Raw genomic sequence first — 13,469 nt, 5'->3', positions numbered from 1 at the left:
ATTTTAACAGTCACCAATTTTTAGCAACTTTAACAAAACTAGATTATGTATTGCAGCTCAGTTATTTGTAAATGTTTGCTTATCGTAGTGACACTAAAGTTGTATGATATAGTGATGTACTTTTGAAAAGATTCACTAATTACATCTTGTTTGTAAGAGTCCTTGATTGACCTCTTATGAAATGTTTGTAAATTTCAGGAGTCTGTTCTGAATGGACGTATAGAGCCAGTTGGTGTGGTGGAAGGCTTCACAGTGGAAGTCGGGGCTGGAGGGTCATTCTGTCCAAAGCATGTTTTACTGCCAGTTGCTGCCTACTTCTTCCAGCTGTCTGATGACAATGCTCCATCACCCTACCTGGTAGGTAACCTCATGTAAAGGTAACAACCAATTTTTCTCAGTTTCTTGTGAATTTGTTCTGCTCGCCATGTCATAAGGCCAAGTGAATCTGGTGTGTGGCCTTGTAGCCACTGTGCATTCGTCAGTCAAGAATTTGACCAAATTTGAATGAAAGCTTCCTGGCATAAGGAGAATTCATTTTTGTAAAATTGGAGCAGATACACCAAACAAATTCTGCTCAGAATTATGAAAAAGCAGTTTGATAACAGTCCTGTATTTTGGGATTAGAGAATGCATTACAGATTTGATAACATACCTGTATATTGAGATTTGAGAATGTGCGAGTCCTTTATTTTGGGATTTAAAATGCATTACAAGTTTAATAACAGTCCTGTATTTTGCGATTTGATGACATCATTGGTGGCTGAATCATCACAAGTATTCCTTTGAAAGTCTCTTTGCATGTAAAACCCCTTGGCATCAGAAAATCGCCATTAAAGTCATCCAGTCCTGAAATACTTGACTGTTACCCCCATTTAGTATTTGCAGCAGACATTTTCCACTTATTTCACATTGAGTTTGAAGTCTGCTTCCACTTGTCACACATTAGGTTAGAGCCTGCTTTGTCTACTTATTTCATATTTATGTCTTCCATTTTTATTTTACACTGAGGTTACAGCCTACATTATCTAGCCATCTAAGGACAGTCATCCATCCCAATACTTGATCGGTTATCTTACACTAACATAATTGAATAAGATATGTGATTTTGCCGCATGCCTGAAGGATAATGTGTTTTACAAGTATAGCATTACTTTGACCATTATATTTTAGTTTGTTGAATTACTGTATTACACCACTTCCTCGATAACTCGCACCCTGATAACTCGCTAACCCGCTTATAACACAGGGTCAGGCATGGATCCCATTTTTTTAAACCAGAAAATACCTCAAAAATTGATCCCTATTTGTTGAACTTGAAGAAAATCGTGATCAAAATTGGTAACGGAAACTTTGATTTATCGCTCGTTTTGTCATCAGAATGGTAGATAGGACCTGGACATTTTAATCAGCACTATGAATTGTCAAATTTAAAAATAGGTCATACAGTTTTTTACATTTTCTTTCCAAGCGACATTCCTAGTACACCACAATTAATGATATGTAAGAAAATTTCTCTCAATGAAAATGTCACTCATGTGGAGGCAGTACTTTAATAAATAAATACAAATTATTTAAAAAAAACTTATCAAATGAAATTTGTGTTCTAGTTCTTCTTTTAGTTCCTTTTAAGTGTAATCGTCATTAATTCAATGTGTCCTCTTGTAATTAAACATAAAATGCATCAATCTACCATGACTTCCGGAAGTATTTGTTGCATTAAAAGCTTGCCTTCTTTGCATTATCACATTATGTCTTTTGAATCAAAAAAGGAGGTGGAATAAGAGAAAAGTTAAAAGGCACGAAAATCCTACAAACTTAAAATCTTGCTGCCCCGGTCACATGTTGGGTGAACTCACTTCATTTGATCAATTGAACACTTTTAAATGTTATTGTGTATGTAACATAAACTACCTTAAACTGACTCTTTCATAACTGTGATCAAAGATAACGTGGCAGCCAAGCAAAACAAATACTTCGTAAAATAAAGAGCTTGATTTCACAGATACGGACCATTGTGGGCAAGCAAGTTTCAGAGAATTCTTGAACTGGCACTTAGAGATATCCTCAAGGATGATAAGAAGTTTCATTATTCATTCAAATTAATTAATTCACAATATCAATATTGTACTAATTGAGCAATACAAAAATTGAGTTTGAATGTAGACGATTGTCTCATGAAATAAATGTCGCGTATTTTTTTAAAAAAAGGAATCTTGTTTGGTGTTGTATCAAGAATTAGTCTAGTTCCATGATCTTTGGACTCCCAATTTGGCAGGATAATATTAAACATGAATATGGAAACCAGACTCATCAAGAAAAGAAAAAGTAGTGACATGATACACAGATTGTTTTGTGTGTACACGTGATGGTTGTTGAAACTAGTTGGAACGATCTTTCATATGTTGGACATTTTGAAAATAAATGTTATTTAAACAGAATAATGAACAACTTAGAAAAAGCGTGTTATTAAAATTATTATTAACGTAATTGTAAAAAGAGGATTCAGTCAATAAACAGCCCAGTTCCCTAATGCTGCCCTCCCCCCCCCATGGTTTTACAGATGTCAAAGCGATTCTTTTTCAATTTTTTGAGGTCCCTCGGTAACTTGCATCTCACTTATAGTGCGGTCTATGTTTGTGGACCTCGTTGTGCACGAGTTATTGAGGGAGAGGTGTAAATTGTAGTCTGTTGATCAGATATAGCAGATTTGAGATTACATATCAAGTCTATGGGGTACAGGTTGTACATATAAAATTAATTATTATATTTTTGACAAACATTAGTAATTGATAATAACAGTTACACACTTTAGAATGTTTTATGTGACCTTTTCAGGGTCATGTTAACCTAGAGCCCCTTGGCAAGAGAGGTTACCATATTCCAAGGAGAGGAACTGTTCAAGTGGTATGTTTTCCAAGAACTTAAAAATGAATATATAGCTTTCATTACTTTACAGCAGAAACCAATAAGTTCCAGACTCCGATAAAAACTTTCAGTAAGTACATGCATATGTAGTATTTGCTTCTTGTTCTTCTGAAAAAGACAGATTGATAACAAAATGTTGAACATCTTGAAAAAGAACAGTAAATTTATGACTTGAGGGAGATAACTCCTATAAACAAATCTTGTTACCGGTGTCTTCTGCAGAATTTAAAACAACAATATATTTGGCAGGGGAAACTTGTATTAAAATGATTTGAACCAATAGTTTTGAAGCAAATATCACATGGAAAATTTGCCAGTATGAACAACAAATTTAGGCTTGTTACTTTCCAGCTAAATTTGTACAAACATGATTTCTCTCACTTTTAATGCATTTTGACCTAATGGCAGATGTGAAGTTCCCTCAAATATACTTGATAGGTAGGAACAGTCTTTCAGAATACAAGACGTTTTGAGTTTCCTTTATAAAAAAAGCACAGAGTTTCTGTTAAACGGGTGTAAGCATATGAAATCAAATTTAGTAAAACAGGGGGTGCAAATGGTGCTTAAATCTTGACCATTTGTCAGTTGATTTGCCTATCTGTCTGTCCATTTCCAGTCCAGCATGTAGACCTGTATACTTTTCATTTTCTGATTCCATAAATGTTTTGATTCATTTAGAGACTAATTATTTTGATTGTTGATACAAAATTTTACATATTAGCTCCTATTTACCTTAGAAATGATGTAAACACTGTAATTCTTGTATTATTTTGTAAATGAAAAAATAATTATTCATTTCAGGTACAAAAAAATATGTAAAATAAATATTTGGAGTACTGACTTTGTACAAAAAAAAGGTATTTGACCTGAACAAGGTCATTGTGAAATGCAGTATTTGCTGTCCTAATTGTACAAGCATAAAATAAAAGTACATTTATGGTCTCCTTTTCCTCTCAATTTAGTAATTTAATTACAGTAAAAATAGATGTACCTGAAAAGGCTTTTTTTCTTATTATTGAATGTGTATGTCAGTGTGATAAAATGAAAGATGTGGTTGAAACAAGAACATTGTGTCAGTGCATAAGATCTACATGTATTATCTATCAGTAAACTGTAAGTAATGACACGAGCTATTAAAATTGTAGTTAAAGTTACATGTAGCTTGTATTCTTACAGCAACAGTAACATAAATGTACACTTTAAAAAAATTAAAGAATGCAAAAAGACATGTTGTTTATAGTGGATATGTATATGTATGTGTTGAAACAATGTTGTATCATTGTCTAAGATCGTCGGTATTCAGGATGGTATTTTGTAGCTTTTTGGAGAGAGAGAAGGAGGGTGAGAGATTTGCAATGCAGTTATAATCTCTACTGTTCAGTTACCTTATGATTGTGATCTCCTTCATGTACAAGGGCACTACTATATTCCTTTCCAATCAACACCTATGAATAAAAATTCATTCTTGTTTTAGTTATGATATTATGATATACATTGTCACAACATGCCAAAAGCCATATGGTAGTGTGGAGTTATTCCATGCTAACTAAAATTGCTTAGAACTTGAGCTATATAACTTTAGATCTGGTTGGAATGAGGATGAGATTCCCAAAGACCAGATCAGATATGTGAAGCCGTCAGTAGTTAAATGAAACTATTAATAATGATATGAAAATTTGTCTGTGAACAAAAAGGCAGTACATAGAATAATCCAACCATCATTAATAGTGGTGGAAGATATTTTCATACACCTTTACTGAATACTACTGTACATTCATTGATACACCAGTGTTTGAGACTACTGTACATCAGTTGATACACCAATGCTGGATACTGTTGTACATCCATTTGATGCACCTTTACTGGATACTTCTGTACATCCATTGATGCACCTGTACCGGATACTACTGTACACCCATTGATAAACCTGTGCTGGATATTGTGGTACATCCATTGATAAACCTGTGCTGGATACTACTGTACATCCATTGATAAACCAGTACTGGATACTTCTGTACATCCATTGATAAACCTGTGCTGGATACTGTGGTGCATCATTTGATACACCTGTCCTGGATACTGTGGTACATCCATTGATAAACATTTGCTGGATTCTGTGGTACATCCGTTGATGCACCTGTACTGGGTATTATGTTAAATCCATTGATGTATTTCTATCGGACACCGTGGAACATACTTTGATGTACCTGTACTGGATACTGTGGTACATCCCTTTGATTTACACTCATAAGTATTATATTTTAAATGACATAACCATAATAACAGAAATATCAATGAGACTGTAATATTCACAACAGGAATTTAGTTTCAGCTGAATGAACATCTTTCATTTCTGTTCATTTGGCAATTGTTTTAATCAAATTATTTTATGCCTTTGTGTTTCTTGTGAACCAACAAATATGTAAAAAGGTGAAAATTATCAATTTTGTCAACTAAATCCTAATATGAATTGGTTGAAACTTGACGTTGTGTTTGAAAATTATGAAATTCATGGCATATATAATTTTTAGGACTGTTTTCACACATTTATACACAAAAGTCAAATTATTACAGTTAAATATTTCGTCTTTTTCAATCCAGACTTTATTCAACCCCAACAAGACAGTGGTGAAGATGTTTGTGGTCATGTATGATCTCAGTGACATGCCAGCTAACTGCCAAACCTTTCTACGACAGAGAACAGTCTACATGCCAGTTGATCCAGAAAGCTCAGATCCATCCTTTCTTCGTTATCTCATTCATTTAAGGTATTATCATATATTTATCACTGTTATGCTAAGAAGATGCGTAGTTAATAACTAAGGATGGACAGGTACAAGATGCAACTACACTGACATGACCAGGTTCAGCAAGACTGGTTAATTTCCCTTCCCATCCATCCTTAATATATATATATATATATATATATATATATATATATATATATATATATATATATATATATATATATATATATATATATATATATATGAATGGATAGGTACTGGACCTGGCTCATTTTTTGTACTAACAGTAAAAAACAACCCGGACCTGGGACCTCACAGTATTTTCCATCCATCCCTATTAATAACCTTCCAGAATGAACTTGTGGTTCATCAGACAAGAAGACTAGAGACCATCTTGGTTGTGATAGCATAAGATGACAGATTGTTAATGATGACTCGTTGATTTGATAGTTGTCCGTTGTGGAATAATTCAGTCTGATTTTGCCAGTTATTAAGTTTGATCAATAGGGGCAGTCATCGTTAAATATCTTGCATTTGTTACTGAAAACTGTCTCTGAGAGACATACAGGGAACGACAAAATGTTTTCTCATGTTAACAGGTGTCATTTACATGACGGTTGAATTTATTTTGGAAAGTTAGAAATAGCCTTCACATATGCCTGTCCTTTCCGATTAGGTTTTCTGTCAGTTTAAACTAAAAAAGATTTCAAATATTTTTTTTTATTATTTCAATTCTATGACATTTCTCACAGCTTACTTAAGGCACTGTCATTTGTTCATATGTTGGCATTAAGTGTGTTCTTTTATTGTGGAGAAAAGTGAAATTCCTGAGAAATGCATTGACATTGGATATGATAATTTTGCAGTATTACATAAGGGTTGTTCCAGCAAAATATACATGGGACACAGAAAAGGCAATTACAATTTAGAATAATCACCTATAAATGCAATTTATAATTTTATATTGCTTTTAAATGAACTCTTTGGGTAATCTAAGTACCCTGGCATATATTTTTTTAAAAAGTGCCTTCCCTGGGTATGTGTAAATGGAATAGCCCTAATCTTCATTTATAAGGACCATTCTTAGCTTTGGAGCCTTTTAGTAATAATATTGCCTATACATTCATATCTGGCCAGCCAGTCTGCAACATTTAGGTGTGCAGCTGTATAATGAAAAGATTTTGATAAATTTATCCAGCCTTCTCAATCGTTATTTATAGGACCTATGCAGGCATTATTTGTTCCCTTTAGTTTTCTGTGGCATGACTTTACAAGGAAATGCTGGATTTCTGAAATATGAATGCCTTTATACTTAGAATTGAAAAAGTTTGATTAATGGCAATCCACATCCTCATGTGTAGGAGTTATGTCCCTTTATTGCTCTTTCTCCTAAATATGGTCTCGCAACAGAAGTTCCTCTGTTTATGGTCTTACCACACAAATTGTATTGTGCAGGTCACCCATCATTAATAGCTACAGACCCATGTCATTTTCATGTGAGCATATTATGAAAGTGTGTTTTATGTGTGCGTTGGCCTTGATATAGAGATCTTTTGATCTGAAACATGCCTGAACCTGGTAAATAAGTAGCTTCCATCATACCGAATTTACTGCGTTCGGATCCCACACGTTGTTTTGCTTTAAATATTTAAATTCCTTGTAACTTTCAGACATTGCTCAACCATTATACTTTTCTAGACACAGTCTAAGAAGATCTGTTAAAATTATTATCAGTACTAACAATATTAGGTTTCATGATCACTATCCTGTATATAAACTTTAACTTTGCATAGTGGTAGGTATCCTATTTATATTTTTCATGTAATTGTTCCATGGGTGGGTGGTTCTCAGAATGTACAGAATTGGATATTTATTTATCATTCTTTCATTTTTACTAGCTTCATTCAATAACAATATGATTGGTTGTCATTGTAGACATTGTTACACATGAAACCACTTCAGGCAAGTTTGACATTCATGGCTTTGTTTAGAAACCATAAACCCTACTTTTTTCTTTAAACAATGCATCAAGTAGTAAATTCTTGGCATTTTAGGCTTAGTTATTGTTCTACGTGTAATAAACCTTGATTGTAGAAGCTAAATTTTTAGTACATTAAGTGATAGCTGCCTTTTATTCTCAGACACACCTGTCAAAGAAATCTCACAGTTATTTTATTAACAACTATCACCTGGTCAGCTTGAAATCTCCTACATGCATTGACACAATCTTTAAAAAACTGATTGTTTTGAAGTGGCAAGTTCTGCTTATTTTGGACTATCCATGGCTAGGATAAGAAAGAGAAAGAAGTACCACAACAAATAGATAACCATTACTTGAGAATATAAACTACACAAAATTTTGTCATGCTTATATTAATATTTATATAAATAAACTTTTATGTTGACAGAAGCCCTAGGTCCAAATTTAAACAAATCCATTGTTTTTTTAGTCATTTATAGCGACAAGCTGCCAGTTCCAATACATATCATGTTCTTCATTTATTTGATGTTGATGCTGCAATCACAAAAGGTCATTTGTTTAATCCTCCAAAGTTCGCCTTCATTGCATCTTCAGTAAAGGGCTCCGAGTGGACGAGCACTCTTCATTACGGATCACTGCCATCTCACCTCTGTCTGCAGCGGTTCGTGTCTAAGATTCAGCCAATGTGGGTATGTGAGAAAGCTTGCCAGTAGCTTCTCGTGGGTCACTGGTTCTTTCTGGGGTTTTCCGGGGTTCTTCCTCATCCATTAATACTGGCTGCCATATATAGCCTATCGTGTGCTGAAAAATGGCGTTAAACCCCACAACAACAACAGCAACAACAACAAAAGCATCTTCAGTAACACATGCACACTTCATCAAAGCAAGCTAGTTACAGTTTTCCATAAAACAAACAAATGCACCCTTCATCAGTGGAAGGCAGTATCAAACTTGAATAAAAGCAATGGAATCTGATTGATTGTTGGATTTTCCAAAGTGATCGGAATGTGTTCATTGTGATGTGCAAGCAGAAAAAGTAACTGTATTCTTATAATGGCTACCAACGGTAGCAGAAAGTAAAAATTAAATTAACAATCCTGTGAAACTAAAATAGTGAGACATTTCACAAGTATGTCTGTGAAAATTGTTTTATTTTGTTCACATTTTTATTCCCTGATGAATATCCTCCTCTCCTTGGTAGCCTCAGCAAGACGATAGTTTTCTCACACAGACCGAAGTTTTGGCCAAGTTAGGTAAATGTAGCACGCAAACAACAACTTTACAACCTTAATCATAGTGAATTATTATGTGACATTTGTTTGTTGATGACAATGAAACAGATCAAACGTGGACTGACATTATTTATGTGTATTATTTGTTTTAATGGGATATGACTGATACATGCATTTTCTAACACGTGACCTGTGCTCAAATTCATGGATTTTTTAGGTACATGTACAGTATTTGATGCATTATGGATTGTAATACACAAATGTGTGTTGTCAATGTACAAGTGTATATCAGACAAGTTTTATACCTTTGTCTTTCTTTAATCCAAATTTCATGTGGTGTAAGGAAAAAATATTTGTTTTGCTTCATGCCTTCACCTCATTATATAATTATATAACCACATTATGGCCTAGGGGGTGGGGTAAGGGTAAGGTAAAATTATCTTCTCCTGTTTGTTTTCCGACATGAAATTAAGATAATTAATGTATTTTTGGACAAGACAAAAGTAAATTGTTTTTACCAGTAGAGAACTCCATAAATATGGTATATACCTAACATGGTTATTTAACAAACATCAGCTAATGTTATCTGAAGTATTTAGTGACCACTTGAATGATTTGTTTTCTGTAAATTATCTGGGAAAGGAAGCATTGCTTAATTAAACGTTTTTGTAGATAATTATATAGATTAGTGCTAATTATTTTCTAATTTCTTTCACCTTTCAGGCTTGCAAGCAGTAAATCTGGAAAGATATACCTTCATACAGATATTCGACTGATTTTTGCCAGAGATAAATTTGAGTTTGATCCTCAAGTAGCGAATTATGAACTACGTTCTTTCACAGAAGGGCCACACAATCCAAAGTATTCCCCCAAAAGATGATGACGGCTTAGTTTAGAACTTTAGAATAAATTTTGAATTGTGAAATGTAGAGCAGTGTGAATCATTTGATTGAGTGATAAGATGGTTTTAACTTTTTATGTTAGCTTTTTAAGTTATTTCTTTCATTACATAGTGTAATGTAAATACTTGTCATGTTTCTGAATGATTTATTTTTAAATATTTATTTATTGATGAATATATAAGACAAGTTTGTCATAAAATGTGAAAACATTCTCTGAATATTTTAAAAGAATTTTATTTAGGCTTAAGTAAATATGAATCGATACTAAAGATCCTGGTTAATCTTCTAACAGAAATTATTGTTGTACATACCCAAATTAACAAAGTGGCCTTGGCATGTCAGAAATTTTGATACCATATCAGGGTTCTGCTGCAGAGATAGTGGTGTTCAGTAAAATATTAACAACACATTTGTTCCCTGTTTAGGTTAAGATTATGCAAAGGCCCCATTATTTTCTTATTAAATGACAAGTATTCTTAAACAAGCATACTTGGTTCAATTTGAATTATGATAATGCACAATGAAGGTGTTTATATATCAGACAGATGTTGTTTTTATACCTTCCATAAGGTGTTTATATACCTGTCATACATGTTTATATGCCTGCCATAACATGTTTATATACCTGCAATAAGGTGTTGGTATAGACGCCATAAGGTGTACATCCCATAAAGAATCCATATACATGCCATATGGTGTTGATATACATGCCATTAGGTGGTGTTTATATACATGCTAATAGGTATTTATATATATGCCGTAAGGTGTTTATATGACTGCCTTAAGGTGTTTATGACTGCCACAAGGTGTTTCAGTACCTGCCATAAGAAGTGGTGTTTATATAGCTGCCACAAGGGGAGCATATTATGTTATGATATTAGTTTATCTGTCCATGATTTTGCTACCTTGTTTCCATACTGTAACTTTAATTACGATCACTTGACTTTGTAAATAACATGCCTTTACACAAAGAAGAAGTCTTCCTGTTTGGGTATTAAAAGGAGAAAGGTCAGGGTCACTTTCACTGAAAAAAGAAGAATGATTTCCACACAATAATATTAGTATAATAACATAGACCTGAATCGTCTAATTTGATGGCTTTCAATTCAGGCTTTTAATTTTGGGATCAAAAGGTTGAAGATCACAATCAGCATGACTGAAAGAATAAAAATTGATTCTGCACAATAATAAAAATTGATTCTGCACAATAATACTGGTTCAACATCACAGACCTGAATGGTCTCTGTTGATGGTTTGCACATGGAGTATGGAAGAAGATTGTTGTTGTTATGGGGGGGTCAAAGGTCAAGGTCACCACATGAAAGACTAAAACGGTTTACACAGTAACTTTACATCTGCATTTTACGACCTGGACAAAAGTTTGTGGATGAAGGCAGTTGATATTAGTTTTCAAAGATCATGGCAGTGTGCTGAAAAATGAAAAATGGTTCTGCATATAAATTTCAGTTTTCAGCCATGTACTTTCAGCAAAGTGTATGGAGGGCTTACGTTTTAGGTTATATAGATAAGTGATAATTTTGAGGTAAAACTGTCAAATTTCCAGGTCACATACTGAAATAATTTTTATTTTGCATAATAACTTTAGTTGTAGACAAATACCTTAACCAGAGCTTGTAGAGTGCTTGCAGTTAAGGTAAAGAAGAGCCCTATTGATTTTAATGTCAAAAGATCAAAAGTCAAGTAAATCGTGATGCAACAAACAAAGTATTTTGCACAATAATGTTAGATGCAGATTACGGTCATTGACCAAATTTTCCCTCTTTCTTGCGCTTATGGTTAAGAAAGAAACCTATAGATCGTGACGAATAATAATCAAAGGTCAAGGTCATGGTAATTAACAGAAAATCGTTGTTTCTGCACAGTATATCTTGACCAACATGACAGGTCATTGAAACATGTTGGTCAGGAATCTCAAGAATCAAACATGCCCTTTTATTTGCTTCATAGAGGACTATTAAACGCTGAACATGCATGTAATGTACCACTCATGACACATATCCATTCTGGGTCAACATTTGCAGTAATAAATTTACATACAGTGCATTAATTCATGCTTCTTGTTTTCATAATTGGGCTCTTTTTCCTGGGTTAATTTGGCTTAAATAGGAAAAAAGTAAATTGATTGAAAAAATTCCAACTGGTATGTGTGTTGTCTGACATTTATATGCAATGCTAAATAGGAAAACTATGCACTGTGCTAAAAGTTGTTTTATCTAGTATATGCTGATATATTCATGTACATGGATGCTTGATCCAAAGAGTCCTTTGTACATTAAAACCTGTGTTGAAAGACCACTGCTACAAGAGACCACCTGTCTCTGAAGACCATGTTCTCAATACATGGATTGATTGATCATATAACAATACAGTCTGTCATGAAAGACTCATTCACAGGACAGGTCTTTCAAGACAGGTTCTACTGTACTATTGCCAGATGCATATATTATTTAGGAATGTATGTTTCATAATCGTTTAATGATTGATAATGGTGTACAATCTAATGAGTGTTTATTTGAGGCTTTGACTGGTGTCGCAGTGTTAAGTTTTAATTATAATTATCATTGACTAATGGTGTATGTACCTGAGTGGTGGTTTCATTTAAAAATTATATTAGTATTATTATAATAATATATTGCACCTGTAGCATAAATATGCAGTGAAAGATTCTTCTGGGAAAGTGGAAATGTCAATAAAAAATTTATAATAATACATGAATCTTCTTGTGTTTTCTTGATCGTCATTTGCAAGAGGCATGAAAATAGGTCTTGTTTTACATGGAGATCAACTGCTCTGTTGGCCCAGTGGTTAGAGCATCCACCTTTTATGGGGAAGGTCATGGGTTCAAACCCTGGCAGAGTCATACCTAAGACATAAAAATGGTACTAACAGCTGCCTCGCTTGGCACTAAGCATAAGAGGTTAGTATTATGACTCGTAGGCCTTGTGTCAGGATAATGAGACTGGGTGGGACATCATGCTACATGTCTGTGGCATGATGCCCCAGTGCTAGACATCACTGTAAAGTGCACACTGTAGACGTCATAGCAATATGACTACAAAATTGTTAATGCTACGTTAAAAATCCAAAACATCCACATACACACACATAGATGCGGATCTTTGACTCGTAAGATTTTTATATTCTGTGTTGAAAATTTTGTGATTAAGTTTCTGCCAACAGGTAATTGGTGTATATTATTGCAAGGTTCACTGCTTGTTTTAATCTCACCCATGTAAAATAGGCCTGACCTAGAATCACTTTTCCATCTGCATTGTCATTGTTGTTTTTGGTGGTGGTATAGATTTCAACATTAAACATTTGCATATACGTCAGTTTTTTAGTTGTATTTATAGTCATAAAACTTGATCGGTATATCCATTATAAAAGGTACTACAGATTATTAACTCAAAATGAGCACAAAACATTGTCAGACCTGCCAACCCTACAGAGACTTTCTCAGTATGATAGGAAATATTTTTCCATAAATTATACCAAATTTTAGTATCTTATACTACAATATCATGTACTGTTGTTGTCCACTTGGAAGAAGAAAAAAAGAACGTATAGTGCAAAAGGGTCATCTGAGGCTGATGCACTAAAACATTTACAAAGTACAGTTAGACATTGATTATCTCTGCTACAGTTTAAGAAACTGCATTTC

The 13,469-nt window shown here is 33.8% G+C and overlaps 1 protein-coding gene across 2 annotated transcripts in view; it reads left to right on the top strand.

The window, feature by feature from the left end:
- The window catches only part of LOC149793814 (atos homolog protein A-like), a 116,868-nt gene extending 104,351 nt beyond the window's left edge, over positions 1-12,517 (top strand). Inside the window, exons 9-13 of one of the 2 annotated variants that reach the window (XM_089967819.1) lie at positions 199-357; positions 2,836-2,904; positions 5,527-5,693; positions 8,855-8,906; positions 9,609-9,746. In XM_089967819.1, the coding sequence (XP_089823945.1) occupies positions 199-357; positions 2,836-2,904; positions 5,527-5,693; positions 8,855-8,906 (447 nt within the window). In that variant the 3' untranslated portion in view covers positions 9,609-9,746. Of the gene's footprint in view, positions 1-198; positions 358-2,835; positions 2,905-5,526; positions 5,694-8,854; positions 8,907-9,608 lie in introns of both variants that reach the window. The other variant, XM_089967818.1, reaches the window with a different exon arrangement.
- Positions 12,518-13,469: the final 952 nt, after the last annotated feature.

Source organism: Sinohyriopsis cumingii, chromosome 8 (genome assembly GCF_028554795.1).
Source record: "Sinohyriopsis cumingii isolate HCF-2022 chromosome 8, ASM2855479v2, whole genome shotgun sequence".
Taxonomy (NCBI): domain Eukaryota; kingdom Metazoa; phylum Mollusca; class Bivalvia; order Unionida; family Unionidae; genus Sinohyriopsis; species Sinohyriopsis cumingii.
Note: the sequence above shows the minus strand (reverse complement) of the source record. Positions and strands in the feature narration are given on the sequence as shown.